This window comes from Aricia agestis, chromosome 15, assembly GCF_905147365.1.
Source record: "Aricia agestis chromosome 15, ilAriAges1.1, whole genome shotgun sequence".
Classification (NCBI taxonomy): domain Eukaryota; kingdom Metazoa; phylum Arthropoda; class Insecta; order Lepidoptera; family Lycaenidae; genus Aricia; species Aricia agestis.
Window position 1 is genome coordinate 5,475,437 of NC_056420.1, and position 24,256 is coordinate 5,499,692.

Genomic DNA, 24,256 nt, shown 5'->3' on the forward strand with positions numbered 1-24,256 from the left:
TTGAGTAATAATTGAATAAAATAGAATATTATATCTATGTCAAACCAATATATTTCATCCAAATCAACTTTGCATCCCAATATCGTTGGAAATGTTGAAGGTTTAAGTCTGAAACGTTGGCCACAAACGATCGGGACAAGATTTGGCAGAGATAAGCCAAGTTGTTCTAGTGTGAAATGTGTCATATCAAGGAAATAGTTTACGGATGTGAAGACGTCGTATTCTGGGTTTTGGTTTTACAATTTTGTACCAACAGCATAAAATGTTATTATGGACACCGTAGGAAGGAACTCTTAAATATATTGTAAGATAGTAAATAAATATAATGGTAAATAATAAGATAATATAGTATTAATTTATTTTGTATCGTTGTTAAATAATAATAATCAGTTAAAGGGATTTGATGATATAAATTGATTTCTTGTTTTAACGTAGTAGAGCCATGTTTCGGCACGAATAGGCAGGCTCGACCGGAGAAATACCACGGGCTCACAGAAAACCGACGTGAAACGGCGCTTGCGCTGTGTTTCGCCGAGTGAGTGAGTTTACCGGAGGCCCAATCTCCTTCCCTATTCCCTTCCATACCCTTCCCTATTCCCTTCCTTATCCTTCCCTATTCCCTCTTAAAAGGCCGGAAACGCACCTGCAGCTCTTCTGATGTGGCGAGTGTTCATGGGCGACGGAAGTTGCTTTCCATCAGGTGACCCGTTTGCTCGTTTGCCCCCTTATTTCATAAAAAAAATTAGTTTTGTGATGATGATGTATTGTAACCATGATAACGACAGTCGAAGTTGTTTACAGCGTTCTCAATCGGCGTCGTTTAGGAGCCAATCAGCAGAAAATTATCCAAATGTCAAAAAGTGTGACCCAGCATGAACAACGCTTAACATTTAAAGAATTGCATGTATGTCGTAGCGTCTCCTAACATGGTTTTGGTGTAAACTGACCCAAATAGGTCATATACCCGCAATTCCGCGTTCAACTCTTTGATATACTAGCCTTGAAAACCCAAGGCCTTTGCATTCGTTGTGGATGATTTTATACTCCTCAAATACTGTAGTGCCTGGGACAGTAAATTATATTTTGAATGTCCGTTTGCCCAAGCACATACGGCATTCTTATAGTCGGGCTAGTCCAGAGGAATGAGCAGGTCAATACGTCTGGGACCAACTGCGTGCGGGTTTCCTCATGATGTTTTCCTTTATCGTACGAACGTCCGTATTATAATATACTTGAGATCAGAAAATCTCATTGGTACACGCCTCCACCCGGGATCGAACCTGCACGAGTGTGAACCACTAGGAAACGGACGCTACTAAGCTAGATACACTTATAAGAGCATTATAACACAGAAAGGTTGAAAATTTATTTCCTGTTGTGTGTTTTAAAATGAACAAGGATGAGCTGGGAACACAATTAATGTGGCGAAGCGGGGATAGAGTCACGTATAACATTTGTAGCTGCCGACCAAACACGTCCCATACAAATTTCACTCGTAATAAAAATGCGGTGTTGTGCATAAAAGCTGGCGTTGATTAAATCAACCACATTATTCAGTGACAACTGACGAACTAGGTGTACACCCTTCTAGGGTTCTGTAACCCGTACAAATGGAAAAACCTTAGATCACTTTCTTGTCTGTTGGTCAGGTATTTAAAAAATCATTTCTTCAAAAATCGCCGATCAAAATGTATGCAATCCAACGCCATCAAGGTAATCTAACGGCCGTTCCCAATATTCTTATATGTTTCTAATGTCTATTTTGAGCTATTCCTATCTCTAGTAGGGCAAAACCAGAGATAGATCAAATATTGGGAATGGCCGTAAGTCAACACGCTTTGTTTATCGCTTTGTGAAAGAGCGATAAAGAAAGTGTGTTGGTTAAGCTCCCTACGACTCTGGAAGGGGCAGCTGCAACTGCATGGGCGTAGCGAGGTACGGGCACCGCCCCCCCCCCCCCCCCTCCTCTGCACATATGCAATATGCAGGAAAAAATGGCTGAAATATGCACAAAATATGCACAATCAAAAGTCACTTTATATTAAAATTTATTTTTTTTTTGAAGAGTTTTCCGGTGGTGCCGTTAAAAAATTGGCAATTTTTATATGTAATTTCATCTAATCCAGGATTTTTCATTTCTTATACAGCACTAATAATAATTTTCTACCAACATTTTCCGATTGCAATCTTAATGCCCATGGAAGTTTATGAAATCGTTAATTATTCATTACTAATTTTTCCAACTACAAAAAAAAATGTTTCTAGAAAGATATTATTGTACCTATTGGGTGTATTGCATTCTTTAAATTGAGATGGCGACACATATTTGTAGTGTTTTGATCTATCGTACCTCTGTTTTGTGGCCTCGGTGTGTGTAATGATAGCTAGTTTGGAGACTACGAGGGCATAAAAGTACCGAAATATGCACTATCAACGAAAAATTGCCAAAATATGCACTAACGCCTAAAAAGTGCCATTATAAATGCATTTGCATATGCAAGTATGCAAATGCATATAATCCGATGTCTACTCGTGAGTTTCATACCTATTCGTTGTGTTCGTTTGCTCGCTCGTAATTTGTTTTTAACCTATCAACTCCCAAACGGCCCAAGTGGGCCGCGATTACAATAGATTTCCAAGAATCCAAGGAAATTAAAATATTCGTATACTTACTTCTCGTTGACCTAGAAATCCTAGAAATACAAAATTCTTTTTTGTGCGAGTCGGATTTACATTTGGCCATTTTTTGTGGATAAATAATAATAATTTTGAAAATGTAATTGTAACAAGGGAAACTAAAAAAGCAAAATGCGAGGTCCCACCGAGATTTGAACTCGGATCGCTGGATTCAGAGTCCAGAGTGCTCACCATTACACCATGGGACCGTTGGACGCTTGGGTCAAATTTTCCTGAATCTCTCGGCTCCGAGACAAGATTATTTACGCACTACGCACCTAGGGCAGGAAAATAAGATCTGAGGCTTTCTTATTTACTGCCCATGGTGCGTTACATACTATTTTTCTCATCGACGGAGGCGGAAAACGGCAACATCGGTAAGCGCAGCGGGAAGAAAGTTGACGTTTTCCGCCCGGAGGTGAGAAAATTATATTTTGTACTCGGGGAATCGAGACAGAAGCGGTCATTGACTCCCTGTCAAAAAACTTGTCATTTTCTATTCGGAACGTGCACGTCAGTAGTGACATATTTTAAAAGAAGTTTTAGGGGCATGTGTCAAAAAATAAACAACAAGAGTTTGTTTATTTTGTAAATATTAAAGCAAATAAAATATATGTAGAACAATAATTAATGGTATTTGGGTTATATTTAGTTAAAAACTACTTGTGGAAAATGAATATAAAAAAGTAAAACACCCAATAAGTTTCAAGGCCCAATCTATGCTAAAAGGAAAGAAATTGGAGTTAGCAGGACATGTAAGGGATGTAGAAGAGCTAAAAACTAATGGCAATGTTATTTAATACGAGCCAATATAATTCGCCGAACATCGGTGACTTTAGCACCCTATGAAACAAGTTCAAACGCAAGTACTCAACCAACCAAAAAACGTAACTAAACATTTGGATAAAACAAGTCTAAAAATTTTTATTCATTCTTACAGATAGATAATAATGATTGGCCATCGGGTTGTTGCTAGAGTAAAATGCAGCTGCGTTTATAACCAGCTCCTGCTTTAATCAGTAACAAAAATACGAGCAATACTTGGAAATAAATGTTGTTTTTAAAAATCTTGTTTTTATTAATTTTTTACAACATTAATACTCTTGAAGAAAATCGGAGTCCATAAATTTACTAAAACACTGCAAACATTATTCATGTTTCTGGTTAGGTACATTTTCAATCAATGAGTTTCTAAAATAGTAACATAGAATAATCATTGCTTTCACTATGGATTCTTACACGAGCAATATCATAAGTCTTTTCGGTTTCCTCTTGAGAGTACTCGTTTTATTTTGCTCAAAATGGGGGCATAATAATTTAAACTTTTTTACTCCTTTTATCTAAAACTTGCTAACTTGAAAAACCTTTTTCATTCAATACTCTATCTCCAGCTTCTAAAAGATCAGTTAAACCAGAAGTAGTATCTGGTTTATCGTCATTTGTGAGTCACTATTTCTTCCACCTGATAGGTACTTTGGATTTAAATGAAATATTCTATGAAACTATCACTGTCCAGAGAGAGAGACCATGGTGATCCATCATTCATCAACACTAAAATAATAGTTAAGTACTCAATTAATCTATACATATAATAAAATCGTCAGAGACTCAATTCTGTTATCTGTACATTGAATATTTTTGAAAAATAATACTTGGGACGTATTATTTTTCATGTTCTGCGCGCCCCCCCAAACCCCTCCCACCCCTCCTAAAATTTTTCTTTCGACAACACGATGTCACGTAGACATATTTCTCCATTTTTAAGAACAAAGCTAAAAACTACACTAAACATACGGCTTTCGAGTGACATTTGATTTTGGGGGGCAGCCCCACAACCCCACCCCCCCCCCCCCGCCCCCCCAACCATGGATCTGTTACTTATAACGAAATGGTGTCATGGCGTTTGTATTACGTCTTATTTCTCCTATTTAGGAACAAACTAAGTCATCTTCACATATAATAAAATCGTAAGAGACTCAATTCTGGACATTGAATATTTTTTTTAAATAATACTTGCGACGTGATCTACTACTGCTGACGCGGATGAAGTCGCGGGCACCAGCTAGTATCTTTATAAAATTAAACTCAAATAAAATTGACTTGACTGATAATGACTCAATTCTGGACATTGAATATTTTTTTAAAATAATACTTGCGACGTGATCTACTACTGCTGACGCGGATGAAGTCGCGGGCACCAGCTAGTATCTTTATAAAATTAAACTCAAATAAAATTGACTTGACTGATAATGTAATTTTAGGTTATATCGAATCACACACTTTTTCATTTTTACAGCAGCTATCCATTTATATCTGATCTAATTTCCTAGTGGATTTAGGAAAAACATTAAATTTGTATACTGACTACCTATTTCTGCTTTTATTTTTGCAGTCTACGATACAAAAATAATTAAGACCAATTTCTAAAAATTTCAAAACAAGATTGACATGTTTGATTGACTATTAGCTGAGCCCCTTTGATTGCATATTTTTGCCGCGGCAAGCGTGGCAATCGCTTTCTTTACCCCCTCCACCCACTTCGCACGCTCCGAATACAGGTAGTAACAAAACTAAGTGATAATAATTTAGGGTGTGTACGCCTTTCTTGTAGAGATTCACTTTGAAAGTAGTAGCGCTGAAAGACCAATTTAATTATTTTTCACTTTTATAATGACCAAGTGCCTCAGCCCCCCCGCTCCCCCCAAACAAAAGTGAAAAAAAAATTGGTCTTTCAGCGCTGCTATTTTTTCAGTGAACTCGCTACAAGAACCTCGACACACCTTATACAATATTTGATCTATCTCTGGTTTTGCCCTACTATAGCTCACAATTGAACATAAAATATATGTCTCTAATATCTAATGTGAGCTATTCCTATCTCTAGTAGGGCCAACCAGAGATAGATCAAATATTGGGAACCGCCGTCAGTTTTATTAGACCTTGTATAAAGCGCGATTGACAATGAAGTGTCAGATGTTCCTAGACTATGGAATATCCATTGAAATGTTACATTTTTTTTTTTATTTTTTTTTATTATAAAATTGGGGCCGTCTATAGACTGTTCGTCCATATCCTTTTTTTGTTATTTTATTATTTAGATTTTTCGCACCAAGGATAATTGAAATAATATTATGAATTTTAATTAATTGTGGTCCATCACGCCATGGACACTTTTTTTTTTTTTTTTTTTTTATATATATATGTGTATATGAATATTTAATAGAATAGAGTATAATATGTTATACATATAATAAATAAATATATACATTTATTGTTTTATAAATTGCATAATAATAATATTAATGTTTTGAACGGTGAGGTCCCAGTCGGTGTGGCGGCCAGTAGATCCGACATTTTCCGATTTCCTTAGATTTTATGCTGCTCCACCCTTTGCCTTTAGATGTTGTGACATTGGCTTGGTGGAGAGGGGTCACTCAAGCTGGGTGGAGTTTCTAGGTTGTTAAAAAGACATCGTTCTGTGTCGAATCTACCCGCCATGTGGCTTAGGACTTTATCGTTCCTGTCTTTTATAGCCATTTTTATATCATAATCTCTTATGTGTTCGGTTGACACCTCCGTGGCTCTTTTTATGAAGCTTGCCACAGCGTCTCCATCAGTGTCAGTGTAATAGACACAGGTGTTAGTGTGCCGGGATATGGCTACAACTGCATGAGGAACGCTGTCATGGATTGCCAGCTTTCGGGACTTGGTCTGTATGATGATCACCGAGGGACTCGTTAATCCCTGAGCTTCATGGATTGTGAGGACGCGAGAGTCCGTTCCCGATCCATAGCCTGTATTAGTGAGGGCTGCTTTCTCCTCTTGTGTGTGGACAAGATACAGGGTATTAAGATTGGTTTTAGGTATTCTCGCTCCTGAATACTTCATTAGCTTTAGGGACCGCACTATTTCCTTCGATGAATAGATGTTATTATAGACCATGCTTAAGGCGTATGCCACATCCATAGGGCTCCTGTGTGTGCAAGACAACTCCTGGGTGATGCTGGTTACCAGGTTTGGACGAGTGTAATTAAGTTTAAAGAGGTTTTCACGCTCTATAAACGGGAGTTGGTTAATATCTCCAATGAGGATAACATCGTTGGCGCCTGTTAACTGATTCGCCATGACGATTGAGCCGAAATGGTTCATGAGGGCCTACGGAGGGTCAACTATCAACCTTTTGTAGGTTTCTTTTGTCCCATTTACCAGCAAAGAGGCCATGGTACGAACTTTATCTTTAACTTTGTTGCCAGTTCGTAGCGATAGCCTTTGCTTTAGATCCTCGGCTGCTTCGATTGTCGTTGTTATTATAACGTCTGTTTCCTCATTGAAGTTATTAATGATCCAAGTTGTCTTCCCACATCCAGGAACCCCATTGACCCACGAGTAGTTGATAGGTTTCGCGAATATATCCCAGTCCATGCTGGATTCGGGGTCCCCAGATAGGATAGGTGCCATTGAAATGTTACATTTGCTTTGCATTTATTAGAGGACGCAATTTTATTTTTGGAATATGTTCGGGGGGGGGGGGGTCAATAGAAGCTTAACCTCAAGTTTGTGGGGTCGCCACTCTTGTCCCCCGGCCGCCATCTTGAAAAAAGGGGTGACAACACTATTTTCGTGATATCTCGGAAACTGTACGTTTTACAAAAAAATTGTAAGAACATAATTTGTTGCAAATTACTTTAGCTAGAAATATATTTATATAACTTTTTACCCAAAATTTAAAATTTAAAAAGTTATAAGCAAAAAAGGGAGAAAATTTTTGAAAAGGTTTATTATTACTCTTCAACTTTGTTTAGTACATTTTATAAAAAAAATATTTCAGACCAACCTTGTAGAAGATCTTTTGAGAAAAAGACCCCCCGATCCCATAAAATTAATTTTCTGCAGATACAAAGGAAACTGTGGAACCATGTGTGGCTGTAGAAAAGCAGTCCTGAAACGCTTTATAGTATAGTTTAGGCATGTGCAGACTAGTATAGTAGGCATACTATAATATAGTTTGCATATATTTATGTATTGTAGTAGGCATACTGTAGACTGTGGCTGCAGAAAAGCAGGCCTGAAATGCTTTACAAAATAGTAGGCATGCTCTGCATTTCAGGCCTGCTTTTCTGCAGCCACACATGCTTCCACAGTTTCCTTTGCATCTGCAGAAAATTAATTTCATGAGATATCCCCAATCCCCCTCGGATTGGGGGATCCCCCCCCCCCAAATTCCAAAAATAAAATTGCGTCATCTAATAAATGCAATATTCGGTCCTAAAATTGTAACATTTCAATGGACTATAAGGGCGATATCGTATTTTGCATTGAATATCAAGCATATTATCACTTTGAACTCATAAAAAGTAGGAGATTATCATTATAAGAGTTACCAAGAGGTTTTCCGATAAATCTGTAATAATCTGTGTCTTTATAAGTGGTCAATTTTATTCTTAAATATTATAAATACAGTGCGAGCATTTTTCATTTAGGCCTAGACTAAAAAGGTCAATGACTGCTACCGCCTCGTTTCTCCGAGTACAGTATAGCAATAACTTGAACATTGACTACATTAAAAAACAGAACGTGTTTGTCTCGAATAAAAAAATGCATAAATTATATTAAAATATTGAACCTTACAATACATAAGCAAGGGCCGATTTTCGGTTATACCTGCAAATGTGCACGAATACTTCTCCAATCTTTCGGTACCGCCGACTAACGGATTAAATCTGTATGTCGACGGTTCTCTGGATTTGGTAAAGTAATCGTGACGGTGTCCCTGGGCAACGCTCGCTTGAAAGTTGAAACATCTAGCGGATGTAGCAAGCGGGCGGCTGATCGACCGTCGGACCAGCTGACCCCGGACCTGACTGCAGCGTTGCCGTTGCCGTTTAGGGGAGGGGGCGCGCTCAGCTCAACTTGTCGGGGCTTGGTTGTGTAAACAGCCAGGTTCCCTTGCAAGCGGGGCTCCGTGAGGGTGGACCTTTTATTTCCCTAGCTACTCATGAGATTTGAATGGAGTTTGAATAGGACCAGGAAAGTCTTGTGGCCGAACTGGAAGGCTTATGCTCCACGGAGGTGATGGAATTCGACGTAGCCGAGGACCACTTATTGTCTATGTCTGTCGGGGCAGAGGACCTCCCTCTCTATTAAGCGCTTCTGCACCTTCTTTTTCTGAAGTTGAGGCTGGCGCTACCGCTAACGCCCCTAAGAGAAGAAGAAGACAACTCAGTGGGGCAGCCAAGAGGCTGAGGCGGATCGCGAGGGGTCAGAGCCTCGAAGAGGCGAAGACCCTTTGTCAGAAACCAATCAGTGAGTATCCTGAGTATGCCGAGGAATTCAACCAGCTCTCAGAAAATGGATCAAAACCACGCTCGACAACAGGGTAGCCATATCGACTATTATGGACCTGACACTCAAAATCAGGCTGACACAAGGTTGCCCACAATGAGGTTTGATGTCACCCCTGGAATGGTCCCTGGTAATGGATGAGCTATTTAGGGATCACAGACTAAGCAGGAAGCAATGGGCTGAGACCCCTGGCCTTGAACACTTTAAGGCACTAATTCCTGGCTTCAACAAGAAACTATCAGAATTAGTGCTCACTAGGGAATTCAATACCGGGATACCGGGATCCCGAAATACCGGGATCCCGCGTGCATTTTGCGGGACTAATCCCGGTCGAAAATTTACCGGGATCCCGCGGGACTGGCGGGATTACAAAGAAGCGTGATTCATACGTGTAACTCTGCAGGCGGAGGTGCGTGAACTGGATACTAGCAGCCCACTAAACAATTATTTACCTTCAATTCACTTTTAATGACAATTGTACCAACCAGCGTGGAAGCTGAGCTAACTTTTTCAGCTGCTGCCTACCTAGTGTGGAATATCAGGAGCCATTTGGCAGACGATACAAAATTAATACCTTAACTTTTTTAACATACTTTTATAAGCGGACTCTTTGATTTCAATTTTATATCTATATTTCGAAAAAAAAAACTTAATTATAAGATGACAATAAATAAGTGAGTTTTTTTAAGTTTTTTTTAACTATTATTATTACGATTAGACACTAGACATATAAAAAAATAGTTTTCTTTTATTTTTATTAATAAACCCCTGTAAAAAAGTGTTCCACAAAGTTTGTTTTCTTTGACTTTCTGAGCATAAAACGGGGTATATCAAGAATCATTATAACGATTTATTTTAAAAGTTTAAAATCAACCTGCGGGATCCCGCAAATACCGGGATCCAGCGGGATTGTGATGGTTTAATCCCGCAAATACCGGGATTGAAATTATCTTGCGGGATTGCATTCCCTAGTACTTACCTTGGGTAGGAACCAATTAAGAATCCTTACCAGAAGCCTAACTGGGCACTGCAAGCTCAAAAAACACCTAAACAGAATGGGTATTTGTAGCATAATGACTTGCAGATTCTGTGAGGAGGAGGATGAGACACCTATTCACCTTCTCTCGACTGTTCTGCTCTACTACAGAGCAGGAACAGGCACCTTGGTTGCCACGAATACTCATCCACAGAGGAAATTCGCGGCACCAACCCAAACCATATCGTTCAATTGATAAGCAGTATTGGGTTGGGGCTTCGTGGGGATGATACTTTAGTGCGAAGGAGTCACAATAGATTCTTATGGGTCGCAGTGACGTCAGAGCTACAGCTGCAACCTGCCTTCTTTAACAAAAAAAAAAACAATAAGCAAGTTGAAGAGAAAAGAAAAAGTTTTTCTTTGCTAACTTTTGTTTTCAGTAATATTTATAACACTAATGACCGTTTATCTTGTTTTTATAATTACTAGTATTGTTGTAATTTTTTATCGAATATAATTGTTTATTATCCAGGCGTATCTTTTAATCGATTTTGCGATAAGAAGATAATATTTTGAGTATAAAATACAAGGCGTCACGGGGTTCCTTGAAGTACTTACATATTATATCGAAGACATGAAGACGGCACTACTATTTTTGCTATCTTTGACGGGTGTGTAGTGTGTACAGCTTATTTTCCTGTTCTGAGGTGTACAGGGATCCTATGGCGCGTAGACGCCGCCATCTTGAACATTTTCTTCTTCTTCTCTTAAACATTGTCACTAGAAAGACAGCTGTTTGATGATGGTACATCAAGGGTAAACCTAAATGCGTCAGTTGAAGTGTTTCAACGTTAAAATATCTTACCTGCGTGGTGATTTTTAGGACAACTTACGCTCTCAACATTTTAGTACTGAGTAATTATAAAAGAAAAAATACGTGTAATTTTTATTTCCAACAAGGGCCCGTAATACGAAACGGTTTTGAGACTTAATCAATCGTACGAGAATGTTGCGTCCTACTCTAACTAACGTGAAATGATGTTGTTAGAGCAGGACGCGGCATTCTCGTCCGATTGTTTGAGTCTCAAAACGGTTTCGTAGTAGGCCTAAAGGATCAATATATCGAAATTTGGCCGGAAGGTTGAATTGGTCCCTGTATAGTGTATATAAATACCCATACCAAAGAGACTAACATCTTATTTGACTACAAAACTGGACTAACAACTAACCTAAAAGTAAAACTAACTAAACTTAAACCTAACCTAACATAAAAATTATCATTTTCAGCGGCCTTAGCCGTCCCTCTGGAAGAGCGCAAGTACTCCCGCTACGTCCAGTATACCGATGATGATGGTGTCCACACCATCGACCTGGAGGCCGAACCCGACATGGCACTCCTGGAGGAAGTCACCAGAAACCCGGAAAACAACCAGTACATTCTGTTCACACGGTAAGCTGAGACGAAAGAGATAAAAATATAGCACAATTAGGTCCCTTAATTTACTTTAATTTTATGTACTATAATATAATACAATTTAATTTTAACTTAATTTTTATATATATACAATGTGTCCCGACACCCGTGTCCGATCCCTTAATGTCATGATCTATGGCATATTTTATCCACAAATTGGCCCTCAAATTTTTTCTCTCTCTCACGGTTGTAAAATGGCAGCCATTTTAGTTTTTCTCGGGCTTTCACACTAATCTGACCATTACTTCTCATGTAAATATCCTATGAAGATAAAAAAAGATCTCATTTGATAGCTAAACTTGTGGACTATGCTTAAACAGGCAATATGTTATAAATTTCGTGGAATTAAATATAGAAAAACCAAATTTATACGTGGGAGAGCCATGTTTCGGCACGAATGGGCCGGCTCGACCGGAAAAATACCACGTTCTCACAGAAAACCGGCGTGAAACAGCGCTTGCGCTGTGTTTCGCCGAGTGAGTGAGTTTACCGGAGGCCCAATCCCCTACCCTATTCCCTTTCCTACCCTCCCCTATTCCCTTCCCTTCCCTACCCTCCCCTATTCCCTCTAATATAAAGGCCGGCAACGCACATGCAGCTCTTCTGATGCTGCGAGTGTCCATGGGCGACGGAAGTTGCTTTCCATCAGGTGATCCGTTTGCTCGTTTGCCCCCTTATTTCATAAAAAAAAAAAATTAAGAAAAAAATTGTGTATTTTTTTAATTAATGGCTTTTTTGTGAAAAATCTAGCACATTAAACTGGTTCTTTTTTTGTTTTAAAAAGATAGAGGAGGTTTTTATCTTAAATAAATTATTTACTTGAATGCTCTAAGTCAGATAGTTTAGAAGTTATAACGATTTTTTTATTTAAAAATCTTGATTTGGACTACATTTAAACGCATTTATTTTACTCATGCTAATAATCCTTATCAAAATAAATTATTTCATCACTAAGTAGAGTTTATGTAGATTATATTTGCTCTTTGAATTATTAATAACATGCTCTACAATCCTTGTCAAAAAAGTGTACCTTATGGCGCATTTTCACCGGTCGATATGCGGGGTGCGGGAGATTTCTGAAACGCTTGCCACGACCAATAGTTGGGGAGGGGAAGAGGGGATTTCGGGACTAGCTCGAGCGTGTCAGATTAAGCTTGTATAGGCTTCCGACATGTGTCTAGTCATCATGGTATAGAAATCAGATTTCTTACGTGGTGGGTTAAAAAAATTTTTTTTGAATATTGAAATGTCATCGGATTTGTCAGATTAAGATAGAAGATGTTAAGTTTACCCCGAAGAAGCTTATATGGAAGCTTCTTCGGGGTAAACTTAGCACTGACGATTCAAAGGTTAGGTAAGCCTGTAGGGACATTTTAAAATATAAAAATATAAAGCTTCATATTTCCTAACTAAGCTTTGCAGATATTTTATTATGCACTAAACTAAATGATATTTTAGTCCTTGTTGTCTAAAATATAATAATAACTGACCGAAATAAGCAATTTTCTGAATATATTTTCTTTTTCAAAACTTTAAAATGGCCGCAGTTTCTGAACCCACCGCTAAAATAAAAAACGCTCTTATTATTTTTGTATCAGTTTTATCTAATGTAAAAAACCTACTAGGTCTCCATGACGCTCGAGTGACTACAAAATTAGCACCTTCCCCTCCCCTACTACAATGAAAATCCGCCATTAGTTGTTAATAGACTCCCCGTATGCTGTATACCGTACGAGTTAACGAGCGCTGTAATCTCAGCAATCTCAGCAATCAGTAATCTGAGTGCTGTCAAAGTGCAATTCGCTAGTTTAGATAACGAATTTAGATGTCAAATGTATGGAATTTGACATATAGGGTTTCACACACAGAGCTGGTAATGTAAAGATGCTATAATATTATACACGATACAATATCTCGTACATCTTTCTATAGAAATCGTCAGGAGACCACACACAACAGCTATAATGTATATTTTTTCATCTTCTTATCTTGAGATACAGAGCTAAGTATATGAAAATATACATATCGCGGGTCGTGGGCCGACACTTGCAATATTTTTAACCGACTCCAAAAAAGGAATTTATCAATTCGTATGTAATATTTCCAAAACTTCCTACTTTTCCTGATGATGATTTATTTCGAAACCGGTCGTGTAATTTGTTAAAAGGTTGAATAATATCTTAATATAGTGGAAAAAGTGCACGAAAAATTGTGTTTTATTAGTGTCCCTACTTTTCATATAATATGTTAGTCTATATCAAATTTCAAAAGAGTACAGTAGGTACTCCAAATTAATAATGCGCATGAAAATCTTCACTAATTATCGTTATCACGGAAACACCCGAATCTGTGAAACGTATGAGCCCCAAACAATGCTTATGTATTTTGCACCTTGATCGAAAGAAATAGAAGTAAATATTATAGTCGGTAGTCGGTACTCGGTGGCTGTCGTCGGTCCTTCATTATCCTCTATTTTTGGCGCATGCGCCACAAAACCTTTTGTTGCGCATGTCCAAATCATGTCATGCCATGGCAACGCCACCAACAAGTTGCATAAATTTGGTTACGGTCAAGTCGTAAACAGTTGGCGTTGCCATGGCATGACATGATTTGGACATGCGCAATAAAAGGTTTTGTGGCATCGTCTTCCGACGCTCGGAAAAAAACGATCGTTGCGTTCGGCAACGATCGATTTTTCCGAGCGGCGAAAATTTCTATGCGCATTATCACTTTGGGAGCACTGTACGTATATTGTATACGTAAGTTTTATGTTTGTGTTCTCATATCTTCGGAACTACAAGTCTAATATAAGTAATTCTTTTCTTGTTGTAATAGGTATTGTTCAACTTAGGGAATACTTCAAGTAACAAGTTTCATCAAAATCAGTTCAGTAGTTTTTGAGATAGGGAATTTTAAAATTACTGTCAATTACGTAACATTTTTAAGACGGTCTTAGTATTTTTTTTATTTAAATACTATTTTATATATCTTACTTCGCTATCTAGAAATTAACGAATTTGTCGCTCTCTGATTATGCTATTTCAATCTACGTTTGCTCTTAGTGTCATATTATGAATTAGTAATATTTTAATTTTTACTTTCATTATACGTATTATCTGTAATCTAAGTACTTACCTAGTTTTTGTAAAATAAAGTTTGTTATGAGAAACGACGCCACTATGCATAATTAATTGCCATAACATATTTGTTATCATTGTATTATTAGAATTTCTGATTATCGAGTAATCGGAAATGTCGAGTGTAATCGGATATAATTATACGTAATGGATAATTAGCACCACATAGGCCCATCCACTTCATAATTATTAAAATATCAAAATTATTTTCTCTATTCGTACTTATATTATTACTTTTTATTTTTATTTGCTTAAATTCCCTATTACCAAAAGCAATGCGACTGAACCTTTATACAGTATTTAAATTATAAAGATAAAACTGACCTTTTATACGTGGGAGAGCCATGCTTCGGCACGAATGGGCTGGCTCGACCGGAGAAATACCACATTCTCACAGAAAACCGGCGTGAAACAGCGCTTGCGCTGTGTTTCGCCGAGTGAGTGAGTTTACCGGAGGCCCAATCCCCTACCCTATTCCCTTTCCTACCCTCCCCTATTCCCTTCCCTTCCCATCCCTACCCTCCCCTATTCCCTCTTCAAAGGCCGGCAACGCACCTGCAGCTCTTCTGATGCTGCGAGTGTCCATGGGCGACGGAAGTTGCTTTCCATCAGGTGACCCGTTTGCTCGTTTGCCCCCTTATTTCATAAAAAAAAAAAACCCCAAAATTGTACCTCGAAATTCCCTATCTAAAAGACTACTTCATTGATTTTGATGAAACTTGCAGTATTCCCTAAGTTGAACAATAACGCCTCCGTGGTCCAATGGTTCAGAGCATGGCTCTTGAGATCGTGGGTTCGATTTCCGCATTGGAAACATGTTATTTCTAAGTTTGGTTAGGACAATCCAGGCCGATCACATGATTGTCTGACAATTAAGATAATCCATGCGTCGGATGGGCATGTAAAAAGTCGTTCCTGCGCCTGACCTCTCGCCAGTCGTGTCGGTCTTCCGTCCCACTGGGTTATGAGAGTAAAAGGAATAGAGAGTGCTCGTGTATTGCGCACACGCTTGGGCACTATAAAATTACTCCTGCGTAACTGGCCTGGTTTCAATGAAACCGGCCACCGTCACCGAAACCGTTGTGGGAGTTATTATTATTAAGTTGAACAATACCTAGTAGGTACAACAAACAAAGACGAAGAGCAAAATGTATGGAATTGACATTTAAAGCGTTCGATAATAAAGGCTACAGGCTCAGCTGATGATGATGAATTATTTCGAAACCGGTCGTGATTTGTATATAAAATAATAATTTCTTAATAATATTATAGTGGAAAAACTGCACGAAATATTGTGATTTATTAGTACTAGGAATAGAAAGGGCCCTGGCAGTTCATTCTCTATGTCATTGTGTAAAAAAGTTTAGCGTATCAACAGTAACATAGTCCCTATTCTTAATTTTAGCCGCAACCCCATCTCCGGTCAGACGCTGGTGATGAACAACGCTCAGTCGATCACCTCCTCCAACTTCAATCCCGCCGTGCCCACAGTGGTCATCGCCCACGGCTGGCTGAGCAACCAGAACACCGAACCCAACCCCACTATTAGAGCTGGTATGTTGTAGATTCCAGTGCAAATTATAAACTATGCACGATGTAACAAAACTATTTGATAATAATTTAGGGTGTGTATGCGTTCCTTATATTATGTAGTTTGCTGTGAAAGTAGCAGCGCTTTTTAAAAACAAAATTAAAAACTAAACAAAACGAAATGGTGTCGTGGCGTTTTAATCGCGTCTTATTTCTCCTTTTTAGGAACAAACTAAGTCATCTATACATATAATAAAATCGTAAGAAACTCAATTCTGTACATAGAATATATTTGAAAAATAATACTATGCTAACGCGGACGAAGTCGCGGGCACCGGCTAGTTGTTTATAAAGATATTATATTGTAAATTCCAGCTTACCTCAGCAAGAGCGACGTTAACATAATCACCGTGGATTGGCGCAGTCTGGCATCGTCTGGCTACACGACGGCCGTCCTGGGTGTCCCAGCGGTGGGACGCGGTGTGGGACAGTTCTTGACTTTCCTCAACCAGGTGATTATAATTAATTGCTCGTATTATGAAGAAAATAAGGAAATCAACCGTGTAAGTCAATCACCAACTTCGTTGAATAGATAAACGGTTGCAAAAGACCTCCGAAAGCGGGCAAGACATCAAATGTTATCCATCATTAAACAAACTCTGCGAATCACTTCTCATCACACAATCAAACAAGGAACAAAAACATCATGACCTTGTATGACTTACACTTTATCACCACTATGGGTTCACAAGAACCAGTACTCAGGTGATCATTTCTTATCTATTAATTCATATTTAAAGAACGTATAACGTGATTTCAGGTGACCGGAGCTCCGTTCAACAGGATGCATCTGATCGGGTTCAGTTTGGGCGCCCATGTTGTTGGCAACGCGGGGAGAGAGATCGGCGGACGCGCTGCTAGAGTAACCGGTGAGTACTGAGTAGGTAATATACGATACAGAAACGATAACGAAGTTGGACACAAATATATTATGGATGATATTATTGATTTACCACGTTATTGGGCAACGAAATGATGCCTTAACTCTATACTGCTTATTATAACAATTAGCAATTTAATGCCGACGAAACAAGACAGCAAAGAGAACATAATCACTACGTGCTAGACAGCAAAAGAGAATCAAAGGCCTGTTTCGAGAAATACAGTACCCAGAAGGATTCCACTACAAAGTCTAGACTATTCTTTAACTTTCTGTAAGGACCAATTGCCTCAATCTGAGACAGTTGCAATATGTATAATATCATCTCTTTCGCTCTCCGTAATATCAAAAAAAAGAAGACACACGTATATAATATACTACCTGAATCAGCGTAACAGAAGCATAAAGTTTTGAAGAGCATTACAATGTCAGTATAATCCAATACATATTCCAGTGAAATAAATCACTTACGGGATCGCTTCATACAATTAAACTCATTATCTCTTTAAAGCAGACTTGGCGTGCAGTTCGAGCAATATTAGCCTGGCTTTGTTCTTGAACTGTAATATTATGTTGCATTTACTATTTAATATCGACGGTTAAAAGGAAATAGGGTATAAGCGCCAAAAATGAAATGTTCAGGAGAGTCGTTTAAAGTTTTGAGCTTAAGAAAAACTTACGTTCTTTTGACGTACTAACAGAGGTTATTTATTGACGTATCGTGAAAATTTAAACAGTTATAAAATGATAAAAAATGGGCCTCTTACCGGTATTGTTAGTTTGGCGCTATTTAAAGTGGTTTTTGTCGCTTATAACATTTACTTTAAAGTCTCGAATGAGGTAATATGGCATAAGAGATAAATAACAAAAAAATACCATATTATGGTTGCACGACACACAGTGACCGAAAGATCTGAATTATGGTCCTTCACCGGTATCAAGGTAGTTTTCGTTGTTCGGTGTCTTCGTTTATGAAACTACTTCACCAAATAGCAATGTGCCAAAAACTAGCAAATACCAAACAAACGGCCAGTTTAGCTTCGTGGGTACCGCCGAGATTTTGTTGTGTGCACTGTGCGGTACGTGGCGACGCATTGATACTATGGCGCACACATACAAGCCGCACGCGGCGCCTTTGTATGAAGATAACTTACTTCCCCTCCTTTTACTATGATGCAGCCGTTTGGCCCGCCAGCACTGTAAATAGACGTACTTACTAAAATGTAGTACCCGTTTCAAGGTCTGGACCCCGCCGGCCCTCTGTGGTCGTACAACTCCAACCGTCTGCAAGCATCCGACGGCATCTACACGGAATCCATCCACACCGACGGCGGCAGCGTCGGCGGCCTCGGCATCGGCAGCGCCATTACGGACGTCGACTTCTTCCCTAACGGCGGCAATTCGCAACCAGGTTTCTTTTTAAATAATAAGGGCCCTTTTCTTGTAATGCGCGCGTGCGGATTCGATCCGCATGAGGTCACCAACATGCTTTTGCATACATGTAACCGCGCACAGGAATAAAACATCTTTAAAATTATAGGTTGCGGGCAACTTTCACGTGGACCAGCGAGGCTAAAATGGTCGCTTTGGAGAATCATATTATGAATCATAATATGATGAAGCGATCATACTCTGCTTGCAATTCATATGTCTAGTAATTCGCACAATTCCTACTTACTTGACATTCGTCAGTTTGACAGTTTTGACAATTCATTTTCTGAATTGATTTGAGAGGTATTGCAAAATGTGACCATTTTAAGTCCGCAGACCCGCGCACGGGCGATAACGCTCATGACAGGAAAAGGATGTTTATATTAAGTCATCTGTGGACTTTTCCACCATATCCTTCTTTCTCTTTTGTCATATTTTGTTCGTTTTAAGTTCAGCTCTAACTTAATGAACTCTCAACCAGGTTGTGTCACCAACATGTGCAACCACAACCGAGCTTGGCGGCTGTTCGCTGCGACTGTGACGTACAACCACCTCGTGGGACGGCAGTGTACCACCACCACTCAGATCACGTGGAATACGTGCCGTGGTGATTCCTTCCCTATGGGCAACGACGATTTGAATAAGCGAGGGTGAGTACAGAGTACAGACCTACAAGGTTGCGTTACAGTTTTCCATTCTTCAATTTAATAAAGGGTTTAACATACGTTTAACAATAAAGTTAATATACCTAGCGGAATGGAGAAACAAAGCCTGAGCAAGAGAGATGTCACTATCAGTAACACTGCGTGGTAAAAAGAGACGTGTGACACATGACAGCAGCAATCTTTTTTTGACGTCCAGTCGGCACGTGCCGCACGTTGACAATTTAATCTCATAGAAATCATGTTCAATCATGCTTGTGTAAGTGTATACGCACACATATTTTTACACACATATGAAACACATTTCGTTTTTGTTTGACAGCTCGAGATTGTTGCTCTATTCCGCTAGGTATATTAACTTTATGGGTGTAACAGACATAATGTATGGCTTATGTCAAAATCTTTATTTAATTACAAGTAATAGGGAAGATGCGATATTTTTATTTTTGTGTTTATTTTAGAGAATTCCATGTAGAAAAACAAAGAACGAATCCCACAAAACATACTATAAAGAAATGAAATCTGTTGTATCGACAGCTCTATACAATGAAAAAAAGGCCTACTTTAACCAGTATATCAATAGCAATACTGATAATCCGCAGACCCTCTGGAAGCACATTAAAGAAAATATTGTCGATTTTAATAATAAAAGTAATTCGCTACCAAGCAATTTTAGTGATCCTAATTCTATTAATAATCATTTTGCTAACATCCCACGTGTAGAAAACTCAAGTCTATCCAAACTAACATATTATGAGTTTCATCGCTTTAACAGTAGCATAATATTCTCTTTAAATACCGTAAATGAAAATGTGGTTCTTGATACAATTCACTCAATAAAAAGTAATGCAAAAGGAGTAGATGACATAAGTATGGAAATGATATATTTAACTCTCCCTAGAACTCTCAAACTCATAACTCATATTATCAATAAGTCTATCAAAACTTCTGTCTTCCCAGACCTATGGAAAAAGGCTCTAGTTCGACCCATTCCAAAAAAATCTGAACCAACCTCACTTGCTGACCTAAGACCTATTACTATTCTTCCGTTTTTATCAAAAGTACTAGAAAAGGTTGTGTGTAAACAAATGACTGACTATTTAGAATGTAACGACATATTACCTCAGAGACAATCAGGATTTCGTAGACTACACAGCACATCAACTGCCCTACTTGACGTAGTTGATGACATCATTACAGCTTCGGATGAAGGAGATGGTACTTTACTTATCCTTCTAGATTACTCTCGTGCATTTGACACAATAAATAAAGACGTCCTTCTATCAAAACTAGCCTATTATGGATTTGACTATAACACAATTAAATGGTTTGAAAGTTTTTTAGTTGGTAGATCTCAACAAGTTATTACACAAAATGTTGATGGCTCGACGAATTACTCTGAATGTGTGACTCTTGACTATGGAGTACCACAAGGTGCTATATTAGCACCAAAACTATACCTTTTATATTCAGCAGACATGATCAAATGTATCCAAAATTGTAAACATCATATGTATGCGGACGATCTCCAATTGTTAACCCATTTCAAACCTCAAAACACCTTAAAAGCTGTAGAGTCCGTAAATGAAGATTTGAAAAATTTAGTGAATATTTCGAAAGATAATGGCTTGATTTTAAATCCACTCAAATGAAAATTTCAGATATTGGGAACTAAGAACCAAATTAATAATATAAAAAAATTTAATCCTATCATCAAAATCGACAACCAACCTTTAGAAAACATTGCAGTTACTCGTAATTTGGGCCTTCTCATGGATAGTCAGCTAAACTTCGAAAAACACATTCTACAGGTTGTCAAAAACTGTTTCTATCGTCTAAAAGTAATTTACCCTATCCGTCAATATCTCACCGAAGACCTTAGAATTAAAATTTGTGAAACCCTGATATTATCCAAATTAAATTATGCTGATACTGTAATTAGTGGCTGTATTCTCTCCAGAAGCAAAAGTATTCTTCAACGTGTCCAAAATGCATGCACCCGCTTCTGTTTCTCAGTTCCTCGCCGAGCTCACGTCACCCCTTTCATCAACAAAGCCAATATTCTAAAAATGGAAAACCGACGAACACTTCACTTTGCCTCTCTACTATTTGGTGTTATCAAATCTCATAAACCTAAATATTTATACGAAAAATTAAACTTTTCTAAGCGAGATGTACGATTTTCCGACCTTCTTATATACCCGTCGTTCACTAAGTCTTCTTTCCGCGGTAGTTTCAAATATATGGCTACGAAATGCTGGAACAATATTCCTCCCCCTATCAGAAGCTGCTTGTCAATTATCACGTTCAAACGCAAACTGCGCGATTACCTCTTAAACGAACAAAAATATTCCACATTATAATGTACCTAATGTCATATGTAACAAAATATAATATTCTTCTCATAAAATTTAACAGATTTTTTTTATTTTAGTCTTTTAATACAAATGTTGTTGTTTGTTTGTTATTACAAAAGCGGGTAGAGTATAGGCATACAATAAGTAGCTATCTGGCATCTGCGTATGAGCTACACTCTGAAATGTACTCTATTTATTTTTGAAATAGTTTTATGTTACAGTTTTGCTTTATAGACTTAGTCAAATGCTTAGGCATAATGTTGAATATTGTTATTTAATATTATCTTTGGTGCTTACTGAAAACCAGCGTTGCGAACTGTGTTTCGCAACATATGCTGAGTAGGCGCCGATTTGGTAAGACTTGTATTTGAAATGTTATTGATTATTTGTATTGTATATATTTTACTGTTTTACCAAATAAAGTTTCTTTCTTTCTTCTTTCTTTCTATATTAAAAAAATTAAAGCACTGGAATTTGCTGCAAAAATGCGGTCTAAAATCGTCAATTCAATTTTTGGCGCCAAAACGGATATATAGTCTGTATGACGTCACTACTGTTTGACAATTATTGACAATGGCCCTACCTGATCGTACCTCTCAAAAAGTTGTCATGCCCCGCATTCCATTTAGCGTTAAAAACGATCAAAACGCTCAAAATGGAGACATTTTGATCGTTTTTAACGCGAAATGGAACGTAGGGATTGCATGTGTGATCTCACTGAACGCTGATTGGTGTTTTAAAATCCGTTCCGTTTCAAGTTACTTTTGATTCATATTTTTTGTAAAAAAAGCAATATAAGTATTTTTATAAAATACTAGATGTTCCACGCGGCTTCGCCCGCGTAATTTAGGAATTTCACGGAACCGTACATTTTTCCGCAAAAAATTGCCTATGTACCTTCACGTGGTCTATTCTTCATATTTGCCAAATAACATAAAAATTGCTACAGTAGCTCTTAAGATAATAAGCAATTTCACATAATTTCCCACGTTTTTTCCAAATTTTCATCTATTTCTTAGCTCCTATTAGTCTTAAATCTTAGCGTGAAAAAATATAGCATATGGCCTTTCTCGATAAATGGACTATCTCACATTGAAATAATTTTTCAAATCGGACCAGTAGTTCCTGAGATTATCGCGTTCAAATAAGCACTTTCAAATAATTTCCCACCGTTTTTTACACATTTTCCTCATTTCTTCGCTCCTATTAGTGTTATGGCCTGTTTCACCGGTTCCTGATAAGGTGCCCGATAGGGTTATTTGACAGATTTTCCGTACACCATGTGTGGAGTAAAGCGTCGAGTAAGTGGTGGATAGCCATAAGGCTATTCCTGATAACAGGAAGCGGTGAAACAGGCCCTTAGTGTAATAAAATATATCCTATAGCCTTCCTCGACAAATAAGCTATCTAATACTGAAAGAATATTTTAAATCGGACCAGTAGTTCCTGAGATTAGCGCGTTCAAACAAACAAACAAACTCTTCCGCTTTATAATATGAGTATAGATTAACCTTGCAGTGCCCTTCTTTTATATTTACTAGAGATCGCCCAATGGTCGAAATTCGACCATACTTGCAACGACATTAATACTACTACCTATATTTTGTAAAAAATATTGACTTCATCACAGTTTTTTTCAATTCTTGTCTCTGGGACTCAGCTGATCTCAGACTGGCCGTTTAAGCATTGTCTAATAGTATCTAAAATTATATAAAAAAAAAAAACAATAATCCATTTTCAATTTGTCAACTTGTTGTCAGCAGACTTCAACCATAAATAAAAGAGTATAATTCGTATGTATAGGCTTGTCACTCAAAAATCTGTCATTTTTCCTAGTAGTAGTGTCGTAGTGTGTGTAACGTTTTATTTGTTAGAATATATATGATAAAAGCATAATTTCAAAATAATATTAGCTCGATGCACTCCTTCACCATATAAACTATAACTGTGCAAAATTTCATTCACCTATGTTTACGCATTTTTCGTTAAACGGGATACAAAGTTTTTCGTTCGCGTATTAATAATATAATTATATATAGTACAGCGGGGCTAAAATGGTCACATTTAGCAATTCATTTCAATCAATTCAGCAAATGAATTGTCAAAACTGTCAAACTGACAAATGTCAAATCAGTACAAAAATACAGAAATGAATTTTGCGGAGTTGCATTTTGCGATTTTAGAAAAATGAATAATATTATGATTCATATTATCATGATTCTTAAAAGCGACCATTTTAGCCCCGCAGCTGATGACAAAAATAACTAAAGATTTTCACAACACGTTGGGTCTCGATCACTGATCTCCATTATACATACTTGTATAATGGAGGTCAGTGGTCTCGATAGATGCAACTTGTGGCTATGGTTAAAAAAGTCTTTGGCATGCATATTGCTTATTATTGCATTATCAACGTCGCATATGGGCAATCATAGATGAATATTGTGATACGTTTATTTTTGCTTGTGGTATAATATCATGGGTCAAAGGTTTTTTTTTTATGAAATAAGCAGACGAGCAGACGGGTCACCTGATGGAAAGCAACTTCCGTCGCCCATGGACACTCGCAGCATCAGAAGAGCTGCAGGTGTGTTGCCGGCCTTTTAAGAGGGAATAGGGTAACAGGGGAGGGTAGGGAAGAGAAGGGAAGGGAATAGGGGAGGGTAGGAAAGGGAATAGGGTAGGGGATTGGGCCTCCGGTAATCTCACTCATTCGGCGAAACACAGCGCA

At 38.0% G+C, this 24,256-nt stretch overlaps 1 protein-coding gene and 1 non-coding gene across 3 annotated transcripts in view; one reads left to right on the forward strand and one right to left on the reverse strand.

Annotated features, from left to right (window-relative positions):
- The window catches only part of LOC121734150 (pancreatic triacylglycerol lipase-like), a 32,350-nt gene that overhangs the window by 7,866 nt on the left and 228 nt on the right, over nt 1-24,256 (forward strand). Inside the window, exons 1-7 of one of the 2 annotated variants that reach the window (XM_042124588.1) lie at nt 10,629-10,665; nt 11,282-11,444; nt 16,011-16,159; nt 16,511-16,647; nt 16,956-17,064; nt 18,316-18,486; nt 18,988-19,156. In XM_042124588.1, coding sequence (XP_041980522.1) covers nt 10,629-10,665; nt 11,282-11,444; nt 16,011-16,159; nt 16,511-16,647; nt 16,956-17,064; nt 18,316-18,486; nt 18,988-19,156 — 935 coding nt within the window. Of the gene's footprint in view, nt 1-10,628; nt 10,666-11,281; nt 11,445-16,010; nt 16,160-16,510; nt 16,648-16,955; nt 17,065-18,315; nt 18,487-18,987; nt 19,157-24,256 lie in introns of those variants that run through there. The other variant, XM_042124589.1, reaches the window with a different exon arrangement.
- Trnaq-cug lies at nt 2,814-2,885 on the reverse strand. Its single transcript has one exon. It is a non-coding gene; the product is annotated as a tRNA-Gln (tRNA).